Below are 26,663 nucleotides of genomic sequence, written 5' to 3'. Positions count from 1 at the left end.
AAGTAGAAACTATATATCTGCAGCACGCTTCAAGGCATATTGTTCATGCTGCATAATTTAGTCTATCAAAACCACCTCTTCAAGGCATATTGTTCAAAGATTATATTTGTTAATACATAAATTATCAAAATAAATGTATTACCTTTCTCTGAAGATCTATAAGTTGATCCAACATTAACTGAGTCTGGAAAATTGGAAACTAGTGGTCAGTGCAATCAAACCGAAACAAATCTAGGGCTATCAACTTTTTTTTACGAATAAAAACGATTTGTTCCACACCAGTTCTAATCAAAAGCTTCTTTTTTTTTAATTAGTAGTTATTGATGGCTATATGTGAATTTACCCGAGTTGATCTGATCTGTTTCAGCGACATATCGAGCTGCCTCTCAAGTGATTCAAGTTCTTTGTTGTTCAAAGGACCAAGATCTTCGCCAAGAAGATTCCTATTGACAAATCATCAAAAAGAGTACTTATTCCAAGATCGCATGAACAAATTAAATGAAGCGTTCTTCTTAATACCATTATCATATACCTCTGTGATCGATGTAATGCTTCGTAACGTCCTTTAAGCTTCAAGTACTCCTGCTGGCTACTAATTTCCTATGACCATAAACAGTAATAGAACATTTAAATGCTTAATTTTACATGTTTTTTTGGCTTATGGACTGCAGTGAACCTTTGAAGTGCTTATAATGGAACGGTGTCAATTGTTTGTCATATGTGAAGTTTACTTTACCTTGTTTTTGCCAATTCCCCACCTTTATTTTCCAAGCATTGTTTAATAATATTCCAACAATGTCTCTAGAAAACACTCTCTAGCGACTTGCAAGCACCTTCATAGTTTACGTCTCTAGGAAGTTATTCTTGTTATCATTCTTTGGAGTTAATGTCTTAAAATGTAATTGAAGTATGATAAATTATATATCAAAGTTATTGAAGTTTGTTTTGTATTAATAAAATATTCAACTTATTAATTTTTACTTTAATAAATCAATCAACTATATATAACAAAATTTGACCTAACAAAATAAATTATTTTTATGCCATATAAACATGGACTCCACAAATAAACAAAATTAAAACAAAAAAAAATTATGCTTCTTCTCCTTCTTTCTTTATTTCTCAATCACAAAAAAAATAAAGAAGAGGATTTTGAAAGATTTTTAAGGTTATACATACTTAAATTTTATCTTAAATAATGGATTTCTTGGTTGGTGTTATTACAATGTCATTTTTTTGTAAAGAGTATAATTATGTTCTCAACTTTGAATCAAATAATCATCACAAAAAAAGAAGAAGAGGATTTTGAAAGATTTTTAAGGTTATTCAATGCTTAAATTTTATCTTAAACAATGGATTTCTTCGTTGGGTGTTATTACAATGTCATTTTCTTGTAAAGAGTATAATTATGTTCTCAACTTTGAATCAAATAATTCTCATTTTCACTAAGGAATTAAAGCTGGATATAAGGTTAAAAGCATTAAATTAGGATATGTGGCTTTATTATAGGATAACTCGATTCACAAAATATTCTGTATCAGTAAAGTTCAAAGAAGAGTAGCACCCCAAAGTGTGTGACATACACAAACATCCTAACCTAATGCAAGCATTAGTTAGTGCTTCCACAACATTTACTCAAACTCAAAGACAACCTACCCTAATTTGTTGCTTTATTTTGTTTTTAAAATAAATTGAACACACTTAAATATTAATTAGAAATTGAATTATTATAAATTGATTTAAATAAGTGGTATTAATAAGATCAATTATCAATTTTACCATTTATATTTTCGCAAAGCGTTAAGAAATACTAGATATTCTTGTAATTCCTCAAACTAAATAGAAAAGATAACCAACTACAAAACTATACTAAAAGATTTTACCTTCAAAGATAAATAGCAAGTCAGACTTACCATCAATGCATTATGAATGATAATAAGAAAACATAACAAGAACATTATAGTAGTACAAGACTTAGCATTGACTTTGTAATATTACAACTACGATTAGAGTTGAATATAACACTTCAAGGATCTTGTACTTGAAATCTACAAAAAAGAGTCATGCCAATAAAAAGAATAAGAAGCATATTTTTTAAAATTTTGTTTATAAGCTTACATGACATAAAAAATAATTAATTTTACCATGTTAAACTTTTCATAATGATAAATGAAGTTAAGTGATTTTAAAAAATAAAAGTCTTAAGTTGAGTGATTTTATTGATACAAAACAAAGTTTAATGACTTTATTGAATAAATTCTTATAATTCAATGACCTTTTAATATATTAACTCCGTATTTGATGATTCCTCTTTTGGTAAGTTTTATTTTCTTGTTCACTAGAAAGACCTTTTTTAATCTCATGTTCGACAAAAATATGGATCAGCTCCCAACAATTGTGCCACACTGGCAAGTAAATTCGGTTACAAAATGACATACTTCCAATCATGGAATATACTACAAGAAGATTGTTGTTACTATTCAATTGTAAAAAAATGGTATGATCATCACATTCTGCTGGGAGAAAAAGTAACTTAAATCTCAGTTGATGTAATCCTTCACTTACTACTTAAAAAACACGGATCAAAATCTCAGCTGCTAAGATAGCCTTTAATAATAAAAAGGTTAATTTTCGGCTACCCATAATGTAGCTTTGCTTTTTAGACATCCAAATGTCTTCAGAATTTTGAAAATGCATGATTTGTTCTCATCGAGTCTATATGATCGAATATGTTGCCTTTGTTTACTATGATTTTAATTTGTATTATTTGGCAGGAATGAACTACCTATTCGTATAATAGGTTAGAGAATGCACTTGTTCCTCACTGTTTGTCTAATAGCTCCCAAATAATTTTATATTATCCTGGTGCTCCCTTCAGGTTTTAGATGGATGCCCGGATTCTTCGACGACCATTACGTCTTAGGCGAAAGTGTGAATAGACATAATTTAAGCTGCACAAACTTCTGCAATATCTCATGAAATTCCACATGTTTTAATTGAAAATATTTTTCTTTAACATTAGATCTTGTAATGATTTTAGAGAATGAGAAGCTGAAGATAAAGAGAATTTTCTGTGTATTTTCATCAAAATATACATGTACTTATACACAAGTTTCTGCAACCAATTGTAATATAGACAAAGAGAAATGGGTTGGTTTTGTCCTATTCTAACTTGTCATTACTTTATTTTATTTACCCATAACTATATGGGCATAGTCATATTTTAATTTGGTTGTGTTGTATGGACAGGATGAATCCATTTATAGGGACAGGATGAGGCCACGTGGTGGAGGATCATATCATCAAAAGAAGTGGAAGAGTCTTCTTGAGACTTCTGTCTTCTTCTTCACTCTTCTTCTCATTTTTCTTCTTCATTCTTCATCTGCTTTCTTCTTTCTCCAACATCCCCCCTCAAGTTGGAGGGGAGATTCATGACCCCCAACTTGTGTAAAAGCGCACGGTGAGAAACCCCAGAGAGGGGTTTGGTGAATAGATCGGCAAGTTGATCCTTAGAGGGAACAAAGGAAAGAGTAATCAGATCGGATTGAAATTGTTGGCGCACAAAATGACAGTCCAATTCAACATGTTTGGTGCGTTCATGGAAGACTGGGTTTCGAGCGATATGGATGGCAGCTTGACTATCAGAGTGCAGCGGAATTGGGAGCGAAATTGGAGCAGAAAGGTCCTCAAGAAGACGAACCAACCAAGTGAGTTCAGCGACAACACGACGCATGGACCGATATTCTGCTTCTGCGGAGGACAAGGAGACGGAGGCTTGTTTTTTCGATTTCTAAGAGATGGGGGCACCTTCGAGGGTAATGAAAAATCCACTAACTGATCTACGAGAATCCTTACATGAAGCCCAGTCCGCATCGCAAAAGGCCAGTAAAGAAAAGGATGAATTGGAAGATAGTAGTATGCCTTGACCCAGATCTAAGCTCAGATATCGTAAAACTCGTAAAGCAGCCGAGAAATGTGATAAACATGGTCGTTGCATGTATTGACTCAGAGCAAGAACAGCAAATGACAAATCTGGGCGAGTGTTGGTCAAATAATTCAGCTTGCCTATCAAGTATCGATAAAGGGTGGGGTTATCCAAGCGAGGACTATCATCTGCGCGAAGCTTGAAGGAGGGATCCAGTGGAGAATGAACTGCAGGCAGATGAGAGACATTGAAGTCATGAAGCAGATCCATGGCAAATTTGCGTTGATTGACAATGAAGCCATGGTCTTCGCGTAAAATTTCCATGCCAAGAAAGTGGTGAATTTCTCCCAGGTTCTTAATTTTGAATTCTATATTGAGGAAGCATTTGATATTCTCGAGTTCATGCAAATCATCTCCTGTGAGAAGAATATCGTCGACATACACTGCTAGGATGGAAATTAGTGGCCCAGTGTGTTTAAAAAAGAGAGAGTAATCATTGAAAGAAGAGGAATAACCTTTGAAAGCCAAAGCTCCTGCAAGCCGAGCATACCACTGCCGTGAAGCTTGCTTTAAACCATATAGAGACCTTTTCAGAAGACAGACATGGTTAGGACTAGGAGGTGTCAGTCCTGGGGGAAATTTCATAAAGACCTCTTCTTGGAGGTCACCATGCAAGAATGCATTGTTTACATCTAGTTGCGAAACAGACCACCTCCTCTTAGCAGCAATGGTAAGTAAGCACCGTATAGTGGTCATTTTCACAACAGGTGAGAATGTCTCTCTATAATCTATACCTTCCCTTTGTATATCCCCCCTCACAACTAGTCGTGCCTTTAATCTTTCAATACTACCATCAGAGAGATGCTTTATCTTGTATACCTATTTGCAGGGTAAAGCTCTTTTTCCTTTAGGTAGCAAGACAACATCCCAGGTTTGATTGGTCTCCAAGGCCTGAATCTCTGAGTTCATGGCTTCCTTCCATTCTGGATGTTGAGAGGCCTGGTGATAGCAACTAGGCTCAGTAACATTGGAAAGGGAATGGAGTAGTTGCTGATTATTGAGGGATAAGGAGGAGAAAGCATATCGCTTAGCCTTAGGAGAGTGATCAAAGAAAGTTTTCCATAGATCAGTGAGTATTACACAAGATCAGTGAGTATTACACTATTGCAAATGTAGTCTCTTAGATATGCAGGCTCATGAGATATTCTACCAGACCTTCTTGGTAGAGCTGTTATAGGGACAGGAGGGGAAGTATCTGATGTAGTAGAGCTTGGATAAGCATGTTCAAGTTGTGGTAATATAGGTTGTTCAGTAGGGGTTTGCTGAGAGGGACTCAGTGACAGATTAGGACGTGTAGATTCAGGATGTGGACTATAGCCAGAGGCATTATGTGGAGATTCTGAGGGTGTGACTGGGTAGGAACAATCATTTACAGGTTGGGCTGAGTGATTGTGGAGTGATAAATCAGAATGATGATATGAAGAAGAGAGGGAGTTGAAAAAAATAGGTGTGTGTGAGTTCTCAGATGAGTTGAAAGGAAAATGTGATTCATGGAATCTCACATCCCTAGATACAAACACTTTCCTTTTATCAAGAGACAACAATTTATATCCTTTCTGTTGTAAAGGATATCCTAGTAAAACACAAGCAGTAGCCTTTTCATCAAACTTGTTTCTTCCCTGTGCCAGGGTGGAAGCATAGCACAGACACCCAAAATTCCTCAAATGATCATAGGTTGGTTTCTGTCTAAGCAATATTTCATAAGGTGTAACTCCCTTTAGAACACTAGATGGCAGCCTATTGATGATATGAGTAGCAGTTAAGATGGATTCTCCCCAGTAGCACATAGGTAATTTGGATTGAAACATCAGCCCTCTTGCAATCTCTAATAGGTGTGCATTGGTTGATATCTGAGCCTTTGTGCATATCTTCCCTGTCCATTAGCTATGAATGCTGCAAACTGAGCAATTAACTTGTTGTTTGGCTTGTTTGCTTGGCCTACTGCCATAAATGATCCAGAATCAGAAGTGACACTTGTGTTTGCATATACTTCCCTTTGGTTCTCATCCTGCAAAAGTAAGGAATATGCAACATCTATTCCAGGTAATGGATTCATCATAAGTATATTTCCCCTTGCCTGAGTATATATATCATTCAGTCCCATTAGAAATTGAATCAATCTTTGATCTTCCAGTGATTTTGTTAACTTTGCTTTCCCATCACAGGTGCATTCACATGAGCAACAGGCAATCACATTCATCCCATCTAATTCATCCCATAATCTCTTAACCTTGGTGAAGTAACCTGCAATGTCACTATTGCCTTGTACTAATCCTGTTAATTCCTTTTGCAGATGATAGAGTTTGGCACCATTTAATTTGCCAAATCTCTGCACCAGGCTGTCCCAAAGTTCTTTTGCAGTTTTGGAACTCATTACACTATCTGCAATATCCTTAGATAATGCATTTGATATCCAACATATAATCATGTCATTGACATAATTCTATTGCTCAAAATCTGCAGATCTCAGGTCTGGAACCTTGCAAGTTCCATTGATAAAACCAAGTTTTCTCTTGGCTGATAGAGATAGAAGGATAGATCTTCTCCAACCTGGGTATCCTCTTCCATCAAAAACACTGTTGACTAGAGTCATACCAGGTGAATCTGAATTGCTTAAGTAATAGGGATGGTTGTTTTCATATATGATTCCTTTTTCACCACTGTCTGATTTGATTTCAGTTGTTTCAGGCATTATGGGATTTTGAAGATGACTTTGATGTTTTGACACAGATTTGGATGGAGCTTAGAGGTGCTCTGATACCATGTAATGATTTTAGAGAATCAGAAGTTGAAGATAAAGAGAATTTTCTGTGTATTTTCATCAAAATATACATGTACTTATACATAAGTTTCTGCAACCAATTGTAATATAGACAAAGAGAAATGGGTTGGTTTTGTCCTATTCTAACTTGTCATTACTTTATTTTATTTACCCATAACTATATGGGCATAGTCATATTTTAATTTGGTTGTGTTGTATGGACAGGATGAATCCATTTGTAGGGACAGGATGAGGCCACGTGGTGGAGGATCATATCATCAAAAGAAGTGGAAGAGTCTTCTTGAGACTTCTGTCTTCTTCTTCACTCTTCTTCTCATTTTTCTTCTTCATTCTTCATCTGCTTTCTTCTTTCTCCAACAGATCTGTACTTTCTTGCCTTAATTGATTTTAAACCCCATAATCCTTTCAAAATAATGAATAGGGATTATTGCAGGATGTAATAATGTATTGACCCTCAAGGTCATTTTTGCTCTTCTCCGATCTTTTTAATGTTTAGAGCTTTCTGTAGTGACCTCAAGCCATTTATGACTTACTGGCACTAACAGTTCGGTTGCCTGGTCGTTTGTTTGGGTTTTATGCTCGTTTCCCTGTTTTGGAGCCCTTGGAGTCTGAATGGTTGACTTCAGTCAAAACTCCATGAAATGACCTTAGAACAAAATTTCGATGGTTCTATTAGCTTCGAAATGGCCAAATTAGACTAGTAGCATGGTCGGCATGAATATCAAGGCAATTGGTGCGAATTTGAAGCCATTTGGCGTTTTAGCCTTTGAAATTTCGCCTAAGGTTGACTTTGGTCAACATTCTTCGAAAACATGCTCAGATTGAAATTTCATCAGTGTGGTTAGCTCCGAAATGACAAGTTTGATTTCGAACGACCTTTTATTCGTGTTCCAAGACTTCCGCTCTCATTTCGAGCAGTCTTGTGGAAATGGCAAAAATTATGCTTGGGTATAGGACCCACATTTTAACGAGACGACCTTTGATGAAATTTTTTTACTACGCCATTGATTTTAAAATGTCGAATTTAGTGGGGTAGCATAGTCCATTTGTGTGCACGGGATTCCAAACAAATTTCGAGCACCCTATCGGAGTTAGGCAAATGTCCAAAACCAACTGATATGCATCAGCTGGTGCAGACCAATTTTGGTCTTCACGTTCGCACCTCTGGGACAGCGTTCGCGGAAGCCAAGGATCTTGGTCTCCGCATTCGCGAACATGGGGTCGCGTTTGCGGAAGCCTAAGACATTAACCTCCACATTCGCGTTGTCCATGCCTCGTTCACATTCTCCCTACCGCGTTCACGAAGCCTGATGGCTTAACCCTCTACTTTCATGGTGGACTTTTCATGTTCGCGAATCCTTGGGAGGGCCTCCACATTCACGGACTCTTTCTCCACGTTCAGGGAGAGCAATTCATTGGTCTTTTAATTAAGACCAGTGAAGCAAACATCCCCGATTTCTTCCCTTTTTTGCGATTTTGGGAGCTATAGAGCTCCAAATTGAGAGATTCCAAGTGCTACGATTTTATTTTTATTGTGGCTATGTGTTGGAATGTTTGGAAAATCATGCAAGATGACGTTTTGAGGTAAAATCTTCCCAAATGGGGTGCCAAAGCTTAGTTATGGCTTTACTGGAGTTTTGAAATGTTGGGCTTATTTGGGTCATTTTAAGCATCGATTTGTGCCTCATTTTGGGGTACAATCTGAATAATGCATTTAAGACATTTTCACGTAGTCATTTTTGAGATTTTCATTGCAGGTCCCACAATCCTAATTTAGACCCAATTTTGGGTTCGTCTCTAAAAAATATAATTTTAGCGTCAAAACATTCGTATTGACGAGGTGATCTATATTTTAATTACGTGGAGGCAATTGGAGTTGATTACGGAGTGAAAATCTATCAGGAAGTGGACTTGGAGCGCGCATGTTCGGCTTCGAGGTAGGCCACGGTCTCTTATTCTTTGATTGAGCTTCAATAGGTATTGTTTAGTATATTTTGCTTATGGTTTGGATTGTATGTGATGGGTTAGGCTTATTTCCTAGATTTTTGGTTCTTTGTCCCGGTGTGATCGTTAGGCTAGGTTGCCTTTATGAGATTTGTCGTCTAGTTGGTAAGCTTATTAATTATGTGTTAGTTTGGCCCTGTTTAGCCTATTTTAGGTTAATTGTTTGATGTTTATGTGGATGGAGGATTAGCGCCTCAGAATTGGATTGGAGTTTATCCTTAGTTGATGTAGCCGTTGTTGGCCGAACGTTATGAGACTTAGTATCCTTCGCTATTATAGCACCTCTCTTAAAGCCTTGGTGTAGAGATTTACACCCGGTTAGGCTTGTGAATTACTATTGGACTCTATTTCTAGATTTAGAGTTAGAATCCCGTACGCTTTCCTATTGCCGTTTGGCAGGGCTATCTGTGATTATAGATCTCGAGGTGATATTCTCCTCTTCCTTGTTACCCAGTTAGGGTTGAGTTCCTTGTTGGGCGTTGTGTTTGAGTTAGAGGAGTAGAGTTGACCTTTAGGCCTTGATTTGAGGTTGGTTGAATTGTGAGCCTTGTTGTATGCTCTAGAGGATAGGGTGCTTGTAGAGTCATTATTGTGTGTGATTGTGCCTGTTGTTTGGGTGCTGGTGATGACATGCATTGCATTGGATTAATTTTTTCTCACGGATGTACTCGACCCCGGTGCATGTATTGGTTCTAGCATTAATTTGAGAAAGTTGGCTTGTAACTCAAACTATTTTATACTGATTTTTGAATGGGGGGTCGTACTACCATTTTACTACTATTTCAGTGGACTCGAGGCATCGAGGATGCTCTCATTTTATACTGATTCAAGGCATCATGGATGCGCTCATTTTTATACTAATTCGAGACATCAAAGATGCGGTCATTTTATACTGATTCGAGGCATCAAGGATGCACTCATTTTATGATATTAATTCGAGGCATCGAGGATGCGTTCATGTCACAGATTGAGAAAAGACCTAAATCGAGACCAGGCGGTATATAAGGGCGTTCCCGAGCCCCGCATGACGATTCCATAGACGTGCATAGGTCCTACTTCCTGGTCGAAACTGGAAATAGGTGTATATATCTTTATATGAGGTGATGGGCATAGATGGTACTACTGGTTTTTTACATTACTTTTATGCATATATGCATTGTCTATCACCAGCATAGTTGTTTGTATCTGTCGGTAGTATGGCCGGATGTCGTACGGATTTACCTATTTGTGAGTGAACTTTTTGAGTACACAGGGGCTTGGGAGGTATTGTCTTACTATTTGCAAATTTGTGGCAGTATAAAGGGTGGTCTCTTATTTGAAGGTAGTTGCTGCCCTTGTTCTTACTTATCTATCTTTTGTGCAGGAATTTAGTTGATATAGTCCTTTGGGCTATTATGTGATATTTGTGCTTACTTTTGTTAGTACTTTGTCATTTAGTTGTTTCCCCTTCGTAGCGTGTTGTCGTGTTTAGGTCTTGGGCTAGCGCCACCAGGTACGTCCTTTGTTTCCTTGATTGTTTTCTATCATCCCCCTTTTTTCAGATGTTCTTATTGTAGGATTCCCTATTATTCTTGTTAGTTATTGGTGATATACACTCCTTACTTACATGTTCTTTATACTTGTTTTATCTTTAGAGCTCAGTCAGTCGATGCCTACTGAGTGCCACTTGTTGGTACTCATATTACACTTCTACACCCTGCATATCATAGTACGGGTTTTTACTACTGATTTGGATATCGTGCGGAGCAACTCTTGGTTTTTGGAGACTTGGGTGAGCTCTTGGCGTTCAGAGTTGCCCATCTCCTTTTATGATGGACTTGGATCAGTCTTTATTTCATATTCGGAGACAGTCTGTATTACTATTATTATTATTGTATATCTATAAACTTTGTACTTCCTTATTTGGTCTAGTGGCTCGATTATCGACTGATATCAGGTCTTGATGGTTATCTTATTGTATTGTTTTTCTTCTTCTTTTCTCATTATTATTATTATTATTATTATAATTATTATTATTATTATTACTATTATTATTATTATTATTATTATCATTATTATTATTATTATTATTATTATTATTATTATTATTATTATTATTTTTTGCTTCTTTCCTTCCGTTTAGGATGGTCCATTGTCTATGGTTCCGGGCTGTGGAGTTATGCTTACCTACTGATGGGTTGATAATAGGTGTCATCCATGACCTGAGGTATCGGGTCGTAATAAATAACTTTGTTATGTTAAGCATTGCTACTTGTATAAATGCGTAGAATCTTTTCCCTTAGATAATATTGCTACTCACCCTATAGTTCCTTCTGAATCATATTTGCACACAGAGGTGGAAATTTTCTTGAAATTAACAGCAGTTACCCAGTCCCTCCTTTTTTTGATTCCTTCAAAGACCAGATCTAAGTCCTGTCTACACTGTAATTATGTATATACCAAGAATACTCAGTAATATTTGTGGAAGAAAAAGTTGGAATATTAACATTTACCAGTGCTTCTCGTGTGGATATATTCGTTTCTGGTGCTCCGTAGTTGCACTTCTGGTACCTCTCTAAAGTCCTTAGCATGCTGTTCATTGTCACAAACATATGATGTTTCAGTTCACAAAATAACAAATTAGAAAATTCAAAAAGAAAAAAAAGAGAATGTAGTAGTGTTTGTTTTTTCTTATGAAGAAAATATGTTCCTTTTTCATCTTATCAACATGGTATTACATTATTAACTCTAAAAAACCTGAGAATTTAGCTATTTCCAAAATCTTAGTCAGATCCAGACACAAAGCAGTAACGTAAAGTAAATTTTGAAAGACATTCTGATAGATCTACTTTCCTTTTAGAGAAAATAGTCTAAAACCCCCCTAATCTATATCCGAAATTTCAACTACACACTCCAACTACACAGGTATTCTATCACCCCCGTGAACATTATTTTTATTTATCTTATACAGCCTTGAATGCTGACTTGTCCACATAAACCAAATATAATGAATATTGTGTATACACACACGGTCCCACTTAAAATTAGATCCACCCACGCGAATTCTTTTCTTTTCCCTTAATACTCTCTTTCTATTTCCTCCTAAAAATTCAGACCCAACTCTTTTCTCTTTTCTCATCTCCCTCACCCATTGATTTAGACCCATAAGTTTGCAAATTTAATAAAATTTTGCGTTTGCATCTCACTTCATCGTGGAGCATTGGGTATGATTCATCCATACAAAGCTTATTCAAGTTTTCATTTGCCATTTTAACGAATTTAGAGAAAAATTAAAATTAAAGACCCTAAATAAGAAATTGGAGCTGATTACAAACCCTAACTTTAAGATTTGAAGTAGGAAGTAGCATTAACGACAAAATCCTAGCTATTTTTGGAAGAAAATTAGAAAAAATTGAAGAAGAAAATCAAATGTAAATTGTGGGGAAGAAGCAATGATATTTAATGTTGGAGAAAATGACTTTTGGGAATATGTTTTCCCAAAAATTAGGCGGATATACACATGTATGTAATTTTGGGCAACTTGAATTATTTTTTCCTCCTGTAACACGCCTAGGGGAGGTGTTCTCACCTCCCATGACAGGTCAGCACTCAAAGGTGTATAAAATACATTAAAAAAAATATTCAGGAAGGTGATAGATACTTGTGTAGTTGGAGTGTGTAGTTAAAATTTTAGGTATAGATCAACGGAATTTTAGACTATTTTCTCTTCCTTTTATAAAAATCTACTTTTAAACCACAAGACTTCTCCTGTAACCGGATATAAGATTGTTTCATCAACTGATCAAAGAAAAAGACAACTTAGAGATCAATAATTAGATTAAATAATAAGCCCATATCAAGTGCAATTCTCTTAAGGAAAAAGAAGAGAGGGAGAGATATTCCGACTTCTTGATGGTCTAAAATAGTGTTTTCAAGAGAAGACTGAAATTAATAAATTATAAAGTGAAAAAAAGATGCTAGGGAAAAGCATTAAGAAGAAGAAAAAACCAGAGAATCCAAGTTTGAAGATGAACTTCCATCAAAAGTAAATGATCAAAACAAAGAAATTTAAAAGCAAATCCAGATAAAATAAAAAAGTAGGGTTGTAAAAGTCCTAAAGATTGGAACTTTGTGACCAACACCATCCAAAAGCTTTATTGATGTATTGAACAGTGAACCCTAAATTTATTGATGGAAAATTTTCAATGAAAAATCCCAAGTGAATTCGAGATGAAGAATAGAACTTAATAAGCAACATGAGGTTCAAGAAATTCTTCTTCAAAGGTAAAGAAAATTCAGAAGGAAGATACAACAATAAGAAACAGTAATTAGCTGTTTAGCTTTATAGATATCAACAAGAAGTAGATCAGACCATCTTTTTTGCAAAGAAAAAAATACTGTTTGGTTTAAGTGGTCAAAGGGAAAGAAGAAGAAGAAAAAGGCCAATTGAAATGATCGAGTAGAAAGAACACAAAATGGAGGAGACTAACAAGCAAGAAACCACAACCCTCAGAGCAGAAATTCAACATAGATATAGAAATTTATCTTCTTTTCATGGTTTCCTCTTGCAGATCTAACAACACCTACAAGCACAAAGTCCTATACACTCCAAAATATTCATAAAAATGGAAAATTTATTCCACACACACACCAAAAAAAAAAGAGAAATAGTTAATCACTTGTCACAAAATTTCTCATTTAGATCTCAAAACAGCAAGAAGGAAACAGAATCTAGAAAGAGAAAGAAATAAGAGTAGATATACATAGCTATACGTAATGTATTTCAAAAGTATTTTTTGGTTGTAAAATCTAAAGATATACCTAGAGCTACTGCAGAACTCATAGAGTTTTCCCCTATTGGAGAAGATGATGAGAGCAACTTCAGCATCGCAAAGAACAGAAAGCTCATAAGCTTTTTTCAAAAGTCCATTTCTTCTCTTAGCGAAGGTCACTTGCCTGTTGATCTTGTTCTCTATTCTCTTTAGCTCAACCCTACCCCTTCCCATTTCTTTCTCTCTCTCTCCCACAACAAAAGCACAAAACCCCTTTTTCTTCTCACGCCTTTCTTTGCTTCAATCTTTTTATATATACATGCATTTATAGATACATATGCAATATGTATATATAGACATAGCCATAGTAAGCACGCCAGTACTCCTACATAAGAGTTACTGTTAAACAAATTGTTCTAGTCTTTTCTTATTGGATTTCTACCAATTAACTCTCATCTAATAAAGTGTATAATATTTTATTTACAAAAATAAATTATGAGATAGTCATGTTACACTTTTTCTGTCTTATTTGATGCTATGTTTTTATTTTGTTCTTTGATTTATAGTTATTCAAAATTAATTTTCCTACTGTGCCACTGAATTCCTCTCTCTTTTAGGAATATGCTCTGAGACCCTAAACTATTTTGATCATTTTTATTTGTCTATTTACAATTTTTTGGATGAGCAATCAAAATAAAATGTTGCATTCAAGTTTCTCTTTAGTTTTCAGTTTGTTTTTATTTCTGAAGCAGATTGAAGAAACGATTTGGTGCAGGAGAGGTGTTTGGTAAGTAGGAAATCTTAAACCTGATGTGTAAATGGGTACCCTAAATGCTACGTCTCGATATGTTATCTGATGTCATAGTGACTAAACAGATTAGATACAACTGACTTACGTGTAGAGATTATTTTTATATGATGGATTGATAGAGTGCATTAGTTTTGTATTAGTAGTATTTTTTGTTGATACATTTTTAAAAAAAAATTATGTATAACTAAAGAGAGTATTAGTTATACACTCTATTTGATATTAAAGAATAAATAACTATAATTTTTTCTGTATTCATTTCACGTATCACTATTTGACTTGGCACCGTGTTAAAGAAAAAGAAGAAATATTTTTAAAATTTATGGTCTAAAATAATCCTTAAATATTTGTATAGTTGTAATCATTTTATTAAGAGTAAAAAAAGAATTTTAAAGTAAAGTTGTTTCTAATTATATTAAGGTGACATTCTTTGTAGGACAAACTAAAAAAGAAAGGGTGACACATAAAATATGACAGAGAGAGTATGAAAATTCATGATATTATCAATGTAAGGAATTTTAATGCATACATTAACACGGTCAAATGCATACTCTTGTTACTCAAAATCTTTTGCACATTCTTTTCATCGTATTTGTGGAGGATATTTTTGTAGATAAATAAAAAAAATTGAAATATGTATTGCATTTTATTTTTAATACATCAAATAAGAGACTGCAATTTCAGCATAAATAATGCAAGCATAATTAATATCAATATTACTATTACAAGCATCACTAATATACCAACCCTTCGGGGTGGGACTTCCATGTTGGAGGTCTCAAGTTTGAAACCCCTTGCCAGCAGAAAACAAAGAGTTTGCCTTCTAGGTCCAGTTCATCGCACCGAGCTTGCCTAATGCAGTTTACCTCTCCTGTGTAATTTGTGAGATATTGCATAGAAGCGGCAGAAGTTTTATCCTTTGCGCACCCAATTGATAGTGACTGCGGATTTCCTTGTCATAAAAAAAGGTATTACTAATACGTCATGTTTAACACTATTCTTATACATCCTACCAAACGATCCTTTAAATATGCAACTTTTTAGATATGTATTATTAGTATCATTTATGCTTCACTGTACCAGTTGATTTCTTTTTAAAAAAAATATCGACTTTCATTTAACACTATATTATATGCAATCAATAACAACATCTTATTATAGTAGTGAAAAATATCAGGACAAACAATCTCATTAGTCTTCATCTAATTTGATATGCATTGAATGACAAGAGGTGACTATTTTTTTATTCGATTTTTCATTCAGTGTTCGATATCTACGTTCGAGTCCGATTAAATATTGATTCGTGCCAAAAAGTCTCTGAGGGCTAAAGCGCTCTCTACATCTAGCGCACTGATGATACTAATGACAAAGAAGTCCACAATACAAATTAACGGTGTGTTCGGTATGGAGAAAAATATTTTTGATTATTCTCATGTTTGGTTGGTCAAAATTTTTGAAAAATATTTTCTCTAAGAACATAAGTAACTTAAAAATGAAGAAAATGACTTCTTCAATGAAAATAAGGAAAACAGGTTGTACAAGTTACATTCCATATTGATTGAGATCTCCCCACACTTCAACACACCTCATCTTCACCTCACTTTATGTGGCCCCAATACCCACCAACCCCTATCCATCACGCCTCTCATATTATTTATTTAGGTTATATATAAATAATTTTAGAAATAGTTTTTGCATACATATTAATTTAAGAAAATAAGTAGAAAAAGGTCTTTTTTAGAAAAGATTTCCCTCCCCGCAAAGCGGAGCACACCCACAGAGAATATTTTGTAAGAGCATCGACTTTTACCAATGATTCTTTTTCAATTTGAACGCGACAACTATAATTTAATCATGAAACTTGAATAAAAACTGAACTGTACACTTTGAGTTGAAAATTTAGTCTTACTCTATATGACAAATCTTACTACGTACTCATAAATGATTCAAGAAAAATAAACTCTTTAGTATAATTATTCACTAAAGAATCTCGATAAGCCAAGAAATGGATCTTTCTATTCATGTCATTGACCAGTTGAAAATTGGTAAAAAATAATAATATTGTCTATCGTTGTAAATTTGTACATGACGTTGATCATGTATGGACTATTAATTAATTAGGGACGAACTCAAAATGATTAATTCAATAAATTATCCAACACTTTTTTTTGCTTATATATTTGAAACTAGGTTTGAAATTAGAACTAGCTCATCCTTCGATATTTGATGCTTTTTTGTGGACTCAAATGTCTGGATACATTTTATTATTAAAATAATTATTCAAATTAAATCATGACTATCAAGTATAAAAAATGACCATAACTCCCATAAGATCACTACTCCATGGTCTTTCTTGATCTAGAATGTGCTTATCACTTCTTTTGACCATCCTTACTTCACAATATAAAATCTAGGCAATTTTATAAACTCAAACTCTTGCCTTTTGGACACCGTCTCGTGAGTTCTTCTTATAAATCTTATAAAACTTAACTAGATTGTAAATATAGTGGCGTAAACAATAGTGTGAATGGAAAACATACCTTAATTTTTGTCTAACAAAATTACAACTAATCGAACCCTTTCTTTGTGGAAGTTAATCTCAAATTCTGGCTCAACAACTTGATGAAAATGATTCGGTATACAAGCACTACATTAATTTTTGCTCTGCCATTAACTATATTCAGCGGGCATAATTATATGTGTATTGCAACAACTATATAATTGATATAGCAAGGGAAATGAATTAAAGTGGTCTGCTTAAAATCTGTATATGTATGCATATAAGAAGGATCAAATTTTGAGGACATACATAGATGGTTATAGTTATTAGCTAATTTGTGATAAGTAGGAGAGAAGCAGTGGAAAGCAATTAATGAAAAATATTGGTGGCACTCCTCCAGCTCTTCCACTTGGACGTGGTGGTGTCAACACCACCTATCTTCTTATCAACATACTTTTGGATGGGGTTCATGTTGTGTATGCCTTTGGATATTTTGTAGGTTTGTGATAAAATATGCATAATCTTTACACTGAGCTAGTACGAATGAGTGATTTATTTTATCGGAAATTAGACTAAAAGATCTTTACTTTATAGATAATAGGACCTCAAACTCTTTATATGTTGATAAATATACAGGTTTCAGTTATATTATGTATGAGATTATTTGAAATACTTTGTCGAAATGAAATCTTCAACTTGAATTTTATTACTTTTACTAAATTTGTATTCAATAAAATATGAACATTAAATACTATTAAAAGTAATAGTAAAACTGAGAAGGAAAGATAAATCAGCCCACTAAACTTATATTGTTATTAAAAAAATTATTCCCCTCAAACAACCAAGTTATGGAATATATCCTCCTAAAATAGAAAATTTATTTCAACAGAATAGTGATACCTCAAATTCCGTAGGACTTCAAAGTCACTCACCAATTGTCAATCACATTTTTAATTTTTAAGAAAAGAAGAGTAAAAAACTTTGAGAATTTGTACTCAATATTTGAGGAAGAATAAGATATTTATAGGGCATAATAGAAATCTGACCCTTAACTTGGCTCAGTTGGCAACTATGACCTCTAATTTTACTCGTGCACAAGTAGGCACTTTAACTATTTAAAACTTGAATAAATAGACACATTTTTCCTACATGATATCCTACATAGCAAATTTGTATTTTATATGGCGTCTTATGTGTATTGTGCCATGTAGGACATGTGTGTCTACTTGTTCAATTTTATACAAATTTAAGTGCCTAATTTTCACACCCAAAGTTGAAAAATATAAATATAAAATGAGATTAAGTTAAAAAACATATTTATGTATTGTGTCTATTTATAGCCATCAAGAACTACTTCGGAAAAGATGTAAATATTCAGAAAAGTTGCACTGAGTAGCACTTTAAAAATAGAAATGAAAGCTTTATTATTTGAGTTGTGCAGTTCATGTGTGGTCCACACATACCCAAGTGCAGTTGGTACTTCTATCGTACACCCAAAGCAATATACTGAAGAGATGCATCTCTTGAGTGTGAATTACATGTATGGTCTTCACTTCACCACATATAGACGCTAATGAGGGAATGTTTTGTCCAAAGCGATAAGCTATCGATTGATCGTTCAATAAAACAAAACCTAAACTTGAAACTGAAATGAGTGAGCAATGATGACGTTGCAAATTTTGTCGACTTCTTAATCTTTTAAAAACATCAACAAGTGCTTCTAAGTACTTGAAAAATTCTTTCTCTCACCAATGTGGGAGAAATACTTCTTTCAAAAAGTGAATGAACATTTCTACTTTCTTCTCTTTTTTATTCACTTTCAACATTAGAATCAATAATTTCCCACATGAATAGAAAATGGCAATAAGATAAAGAAAATATGAAAAAGTGTGTGATTTAAAATCAAAGACTAATTGCATATGGAATAAGTAGGTTTTCTTTGAATTTTATGCAGTAACCTTATATTGGATGTATTTGATCAATCTGTAGATATGTGATATTTTTAAACCATCAAACTTTGTTGTACATCTACACAATATAAGTCGTACAACTATTTATGATTCTCATGTGGTTTTGTTTGTTTCAGTCATGAAAACTGTCTGATTTCATAAGTACGTACAAAATTAACTTTTTCTATCATTTTCTTTGAAGCGACTTATACTTCACACTCATATAAGTGATTCCTAAATGTGTGTATATATATATATATATATATATATATATATATATACTATTTGGTCATATCTTTCCAAACATAAAAACTATTAAAAAGCTTAAAACTTTTAAAACTTTATCCTTGTCTCTAAATATTATCTTCATCATGAGAATGAATGAGTTATTTGACAATATTGAACCATCATTCATTACATTATTTGATTTTCTTGAACCTAATTCTTGAGATCTCCAAGCTATTACATAAAGTTGCTGCTATGATGCCTTCCTTAAATCTATTCTCCTAAATGATTTTTCAACAACCTCTCTAGATAGGTCTTTTGTAAGTTGATTCAACACATTATCTCTTGACTTTACGTAGTAAATTATGTTAACTACACTAGAGAGTAATTATCGGATAGTATTATGTCTTTATCATATGTTATGAGATTCTTTGTTATATTTGGTGCTCCCTGCCTTACCTTTTGTCGCTTGGTGATCACAATTCATGCATATAAATGATAAAGATTTGGTCCAAAATGAAATATCTTTGAAGAAATTTTGGAGCCATTCAGATTTTTCAATCACCTTATCTAAATAAAAAATATTTAGATTTCATTATAGAAAAAACAATACATGTTTGTTTGAATGATTTCAAGACACTTTTCCTCCATTTAGAGTGAATACATATCCACTTGTGGGTTTATCTTCATTTGATCTAGTGATCAAATTTGCATTAACATATCCGTCAAGTACCACAGGATACTAGTCACAATGCAAAATATAATGCAAATTTGCATCAATATATCCGTCAAGTACCACAGGATACTAGTCCAAATTTTCACTCAGTTTCGGAGAACCACTCAGAAGAGGGCTTGAACTTAAGGAAATATAGCTCGAGTGCTATACTTAGAACTTTAGGGTAGCTAGTGTACTTTGACTGTACACTGCACTACTCTCTTTTCATTGAGAGCCAAGACTCAAACAAAGCATTAACTAAAAAAGAGAAAATGGAGGAAAATAACTTTACTGATTAAGCACTCTAGGAAATCTAGTTTATAATTTACTAACAATAATGGGATTGTCTTATGGATCCCCAATTAGTCTAGGATGAAATGTTTTCTCAAAAAACATACATAAATTAGGAGATTTAACGTTTATGATAGAAAAACCATTGAGCATATATATAATAATGTCATCAGAATCATGAGCTTTCAAGGTAACCAGCCAGCCATGTAGTTATTCACACTGGGCCCTGCTCCTCCTACTGTTATTGGATCATTCTGATACCTGCCATAACATTTGGGGGGGGGGGGGGGGGAAACTATGTATAAGTTTCGCAACAGAGAACTGCCAAAAATAACAGTAGTATTAAGTGTGGAATATTAATATTTAGTATATTTTGAAGAATTTATATGTAGTATCCACAACCTATGCGAGGTCAACTTGTCACTCAGTGCAGTTTAATTGGCTAGAGCTATTTGTTTCTTCTACACCATTAGATGATTTTATATTTTCTTAGTCCCTTCCTTATGATTTTTCACTTTTTTATTTTCTTGATTACTTGAACCCATAACCTTAAATGAAGATGAATGTACATATAGCTTACCATTGAGCAAACCTCTCTTTTCCCTCATTGGATGGTGAATTGTCTTCCCATACCAAAAAAAAAGAGGACAGCCCGATGTACTAAAGCTTCCTCTATGCGCAGGGTCCGAAAAAGGGCCCGACCACAAAAGTCTATTGTACACAGCCTTACCTTGCATTTCTGCCAGAGGCTGTTTACAAGGCTTGAACTTGTGACCTCCTGGTCACATGGCAGCAGTTTTCCATACCAATCTTTTATAATTTCATATTTCAAACTCTTATTATTGACGGATCAATCCTCCTTTATCTCACTAAATAGAATATTGAATATGCATGTCTTAACATAGATCTCCTCTCAAATTTCGCTTAATAACAAACAAGTGTGGAGTAATATAGATGATAAAAATTTAACTAGCCAAAAAAGTATTATATGTAAAACTACATTAGTCATATTGTAATTCTTTAAAGTATTGACAAATAAATTATAAGAATTGTTAAAACAAGAAAATTGAAAGTAATGTCATAAACCACGTGAGGGATCAGAAAGTTATAAGCAAAACTTGGGGGGAAATCTATAAAAATTTCCCTAATCCTTATGATAGTCAAACTGCAACAAGCAAATTGAAATATAAATATATCTTCCAAAAAGTTAAGACGTACCCAATTTGCAAAGTGGGTTCACATTCCAAAGGATGAAAGAAACCATCGCCCTGAGTTTGAGTTGGTTGCTGGCCGTAGCCCACATCTTGTGCATTTGACTGCCACTGGAGATTTAGTTGGCTTCCTTCCATCAACTACAAAATGAAGTTTTCCAAATTCTTATTTAACAGTTCAAAATTTAGTACTATAGATAAAATAGTTCATATTCTTGTGAAGGAACTATGACCAAGACATGAGATATTGGTTCTGTTGGTGAGACCTTCACTCCCAATGTAAGCTATTAGTAAAAGGTCACATCTCAATTCTCATCTCGATTTTATTAAAAGAGATAGTAGGTGTAACACCCCAATTTTCTTTTTATGTTTTCTTCTAAATGATTTCCATGTGATCCATGTTATCTATGAAGTTCTATGTGAGTAGCGATTGTTGAAAATAGGTATAGAGAAATTTGGAAGGAGTTGGAGGCCAAATAATGGGTCGTGGTAATCAACCTACTTGCATAAGCTACCGACTTGGATGTCTTACATAACAAAGCTACTTGAGTACATGTCGAGCTAAGTAGCAAGAATTTTATAGGTTCTTAAAGTGAGATAAGATTTCGAACTCACGAAAGAGGAATAAGGAGACGACGCACCAAGTTGGAATGAGTAGGTGACGCACTTGCTTGGGTGGACCCCACCCCGCCACATGGAAGCCATGGGGTGGATGCATGGAATGAGGTGGCGGCCTAAGAGCTGGACACGTGTCACCCTTAGGGGTTGACATGTGTCACTCTCAAGGGAGAAGTATATAAGACAACTAATGACTAAGGGTTCTCATTGTTCATCTTTTACATGTAGAAACTTAGAGAAATTTGAGAGAAAGCAAGAACAAGAGGAGATTAACGTGCACACCACATATTTTAGCCAACTTAAATAACCATTTGTTAAGGTAAGATTGAGGTTCTTTTTCTTGTTAGCAAACCCGTTTTTGGATGGAACTTCCGTTAGTAATATTAGTATAACTCATTTTGTAAAGATTCATTTCGAGTGATTCAAGATGTTTTGGAAAGATATTTCATAGGGATATAACTTTTATTTAGGCTCTAAAACCCAGTTTAGCTTTTATCTGCTCGAAAAAGGGTGATGAAGTATAGGGGAGGTGCTGCCCAGATATAGGTGCAGGTGCAGCCAATCCATCTAGTGGGTCAAGAGCTACAACATGAGCTTATGCGATAAGACAGAGGGATGACCAAGATGGAGCAGATGTGGTTGTTGGTAAATTTCACTTATTCGACTTATGTGTTGTTACATTATTTGATCTTGGTTCTACACATTCATATGTTTGCTCATCATTTGCTTTTCCTAAAAATGTGAAATCTGTGAGACTCGATTGTAGGGTGCTTGTCCAAAGTCTTTTGGGTCAACAAGTTGTTTGCAATCAAATCTATCGAGGTTGTCCCTTGGCGATTCAAAATCTAGTCTTCCCTGCTGATTTAATTAAAATTCCTTTCCAAGACTATGATGCCATTATCGGTATGGATTGGCTTTATAGATACCATGCGGTAGTTAATTGTAGGTCAAAGAATGTGACCTTTAGAGCTCCTTCACCTTCACACATCATTGTTCAAGGTGAAAGATCATTGACATCTAATATCATTTCCGCAGTTGTGGTAAGGAAGATGGTTAGACAAGGTTGTGAAGCTTATCTTGCTCTTATATTTGATACATGCCTGGAAAGTCCAAGCTTTGAGGATATACCCATAGTGTGTGAATTTCCTGATGTCTTCCCTGAAAATCTTTTCGGACTGCCCCCGAAAAGGGAGGTTGAATTTCCTATAGAGATTGTTCCTGGAACTACTCCTATCTCTATGACGCCTTATTGAATGGCTCTAGCAGAACTGAAAGAGTTGAAAAATTAATTGCAAGAACTCCTTGAGAAAGGTTTTATTCACTCGAGTGTTTCCCTCTGGGGAGCTCCTGTGCTATTTGTGAAAAAGAAAGATGGAACTTTTAGGCTTTGTGTTTATTACCGACAACTGAACAAGGTAACCATTAAGAATAAATATCCACTGCCTAGGATTGATGATTTATTTAACCAGTTAAAAGGTGTTAGTTTGTTCTCAAAAATTGACTTAAGGTCTGGGTATTACCAACTGCGGGTAAGGGAACATGATGTTTGTAAAACTACCTTTAGGACTCAGTATGGCCATTTTGAATTTTTGGTGATGCCATTTGGGTTGACGAATGCTCTCGCGACATTTATGGATTTGATGAATCGCGTGTTTAAGCCTTATCTTGATCAATTTGTAGTAGTTTTTTGTCACGACCCAACCCGGTAGGCCGCGACTGGGGTCCGAACTGGACCCTCTTATGCGTGTTTATCAGCTACACTTAAGTTGAACTGTGTGTGATGTGATACTATACACAAAAACTTTAATAGTTTAAAACTTTTTCATGTACCTGTAGCTTCTTTCATTCGTATCGTATCATGAAAGGGCACGCGCCGATGAGGCTGACACAACATAACAAAATATTTACAACATGCCATATAGGCACCGTCGAAACAAACTTATAAACAACCCACATTCATATGTCTACAGACCTCTAGGAATAGCAACAATAATATATGGCAGGACAGGGCCTCCACCATACCTCTGAATGTACAAATATATATACATTTAGTGACCAGTATCAAAAATTAGGCTCTAGAATAGTGAAGCTCTTCCGACATAGCTGAGAGGAACTCTTAAGCTGACGGATCTCCAGAATGAACATCTGTACCTGCGGGCATGAAATACAGCCCCCCCCGAGAAAAAAGGGGTCAGTACGATATATGTACTAAGTATATAAAGCATAACACATCGTAACTGAGACCATAACTGAAATAGGGACGCAGGAGACGAGTATAAAAATTAACAAATCACTATACCTGCACCTTAGGACACGTAAATCATACACCTTATCATATGCTGTGCCCCGCTCTCTAGTGAACTTGGTGTTATAATCATATCCTCATATTCACATGCCATCGTATCATTAGGCATTTCATTTCCTCATATCATCATATATGGTATCATATCCTCGTATACAGTATAGTCTTATCACGTATGTCATCGTATCACATCCGGTTCACTACAGGTCTCGAGGTCACAATACAACAACAACAACAACAACCAAGTGAAATCCCACTACATGGGGTCTGGGGAGGGTAGAATGTATGCAGACCTTACTCCTACCAAGGTAGGACGGCTGTTTCCTGGAGACCCTCGGCTCAGTAAAAGCAGAGGTCACAATGTATCACTCTAATCTAATATGCACACCTACATAAAGTATCCGGCCCTTTAGTGAGGGACTCGGTGAATGGAGTGGTGTACGTCTATAGCGTACCATCATAATATACATACCATACCCGGCCCTCTAAGGAGGGACTCGGGGTTCCTTTCTTATTTCGCCACATATACTATCATATTACAGCCAGCCCGGGACTCGGTGAATAATCGTATCATCATAACATATAACATATATCACACCTCACGTACGGCATCATCTCCTCGTGCATGGAACTATACACATCCAGCCCGGGATGCGGTGAAAGAAGTAGTAAAGCTGCGCCCGACATAATATCCGACCCATAGTGGGACGCGAAGAAAGAAAGGTTACAGCATGCACAAGTAGAGTAGTGAAAAACCATATGCAACTAAGTCCTTATCTGAGACTCGATGAAACTGTCAAGTGAACCGTCACCTGAAGACCAGGAAGGTACTTATCCGAAGTGCCCTTTAGATGTCATTAGGCTTACATCAGTTGGGGCCTCAGGAATCACAGACGTGCATCAAGACAATGACACATAGCTTATGCAATCAGAAACATGGTTTATGCAATCAAAGACACAGTTATGCAATCAGAGACACAATTATGCAATTAGAGACATTGATCATTCAAAGCTTTCAAGGAAAGGAGCTTGTGTCTCCACTTACTATTCACTATATAGTAGGCTCGAGAATAATGGTTTGACTACTTTTAGACCCTAAATGGTCAGAAGTGACTACAAGTCACGAGTTACACTCAGAGTTCATAAATGGAATTACCTCTAAACCCATATCATATATCATTTTACTTAAAAGTTAAGTGATTCTAACGGAGAGAAGAAATAGGCTTTAGATGTACTAGTTTCCATCACCTAGAAGACTTAAAGGCAACGACTCAGCTATTACAGGAGTTCTAATATCAAGAAGTAAACGAGAGTCTTGACTCATACTCAGGCATTTACGCATGGATTAAATCCCAAATATCATATACATATCATTATAACTTATCTCTAAGACATGCCAAAAGAAAAGAAGAATAGCTCTATGTACTTATTCCAAAAACATGCCAAAAGGAAGCTTCACATACCTTGTCTGAGTTATTCCTTATCCTGTTCGCCTCGTTGTCCTTTGAACCTATTAAACAGGAGAGTAATATGCATATCAAATCTTCTTAACTTTCCAGCATCTTAGGTTACACCTTAGTATTAATGGAATCTATTTCCTTAGTCGTTTCCTAGACTAGTTCTTTAGTTTGATAAGGCGTTAACGAAAATTGGGCAGCACCTCCCCAATAATGTGCCCTATCCGAATTTCCAATTAGGACCCTAAGACCTACATCCAACCAACAACAACAACCTGCAGCAATTCACACCAACAATATATAACATAAACCCCAAACGACTTATTCAAAAATACGATTTTACAATAGGGCGTCTAGTCTTTATTTTGTAACGCCTTTAATTATACGCAACGAGGGGTCACGTTGCTTCAACCAGCAGCACCCTAACCCATATTAGAACATATTTAGGCCCTGCAACAATACATCACACCCCTGCAGCAACAACTCACAAGAACGACACTTTATTTTGACGACAATTCACTTCTAGCGACTCCAATTTAATTTATTCCGAACGCTGAACTTTTCAAACCATTTCCCCAACTTCCAGCAGCTCCTAAGGTGTGTAATACATCCTAATTTAACCTCATAAACTTCAAATTAAAGGGGAAGAACTTACCTTTCCCGAAATTGGCTAGAACTTGCCAAAATCGCACCTCAGAACTTTTTTTCAGCGTGCTGTAACGTCGTGGCAACTTGCTGTCCATTTTTTGCTGCACCAAACTCTAATTTTATACTACTAATACTTCCATATCATCGTGTTATACGCTAAATAATTAATTTACGGAAAAAAATCGGGACTTACCTTATTTTTCTCCCAAAGCCGTCACCCTTTTCTCTCCTAGCTTAGGGTTTGTTTTTAACTTCCTTTGCTGAAGATTTTCTGATAAGGAACTAACCCTATGAGTCATTTAACATGTATATAAGGTCAGCCTTGGAGGTTATACGTGTCATCCCCTTAGGGTGACACATGTCAAGCCATGATTGGCCACCGTGTCATGCTGCCAATTAGGGGCTGCCACGTGGCAG

General features: G+C 35.2%; 2 protein-coding genes across 5 annotated transcripts in view; both read right to left on the bottom strand.

Moving 5' to 3' along the window:
- LOC129880565 (agamous-like MADS-box protein AGL9 homolog) overlaps positions 1–26,663 on the bottom strand; it is a 64,874-nt gene that overhangs the window by 20,099 nt on the left and 18,112 nt on the right. Inside the window, exons 7-8 of one of the 4 annotated variants that reach the window (XM_055954651.1) lie at positions 21,229–21,362; positions 19,993–20,271 (exon numbers count right to left, since the gene is read on the bottom strand). The exons of 2 other annotated variants lie outside the window; for them this stretch is intronic. In XM_055954651.1, coding sequence (XP_055810626.1) covers positions 20,196–20,271; positions 21,229–21,362 — 210 coding nt within the window. In that variant the 3' untranslated portion in view covers positions 19,993–20,195. Of the gene's footprint in view, positions 1–19,992; positions 20,272–21,228; positions 21,363–23,861; positions 23,991–26,663 lie in introns of those variants that run through there. One more of the 4 variants, XM_055954652.1, reaches the window with a different exon arrangement.
- Positions 10–13,984, bottom strand: LOC129873895 (agamous-like MADS-box protein AGL9 homolog). The gene is made up of 6 exons (XM_055949086.1): positions 13,572–13,984; positions 11,264–11,342; positions 533–600; positions 344–443; positions 143–184; positions 10–48 (listed from the first exon to the last, which is right to left on the bottom strand). The coding sequence occupies exons 1-6, from the start codon at positions 13,754–13,756 to the stop codon at positions 10–12; spliced, it is 513 nt and encodes a 170-aa protein (XP_055805061.1). The 5' UTR covers positions 13,757–13,984.

The sequence above is a fragment of the Solanum dulcamara genome, chromosome 2 (assembly GCF_947179165.1).
Source record: "Solanum dulcamara chromosome 2, daSolDulc1.2, whole genome shotgun sequence".
Taxonomy (NCBI): domain Eukaryota; kingdom Viridiplantae; phylum Streptophyta; class Magnoliopsida; order Solanales; family Solanaceae; genus Solanum; species Solanum dulcamara.
The sequence above is the reverse complement of the archived record's forward strand: the minus strand, read 5'-3'. Positions and strand labels throughout refer to the sequence as shown.

Bases quoted from the DNA above. Each gene is read 5' to 3' on its own strand.
- LOC129873895 (XM_055949086.1), bottom strand. From the start codon at position 13,756: ATGGGAAGGGGTAGGGTTGAGCTAAAGAGAATAGAGAACAAGATCAAC. The intron at 11,343-13,571 runs GTATATCTTTAG...GACAATGAACAG, and splicing joins GAGTTCTGCAGTAGCTCTAG to CATGCTAAGGACTTTAGAGA. The intron at 185-343 runs GTAAATTCACAT...CCAATTTTCCAG, and splicing joins AACAGATCAGATCAACTCGG to ACTCAGTTAATGTTGGATCA.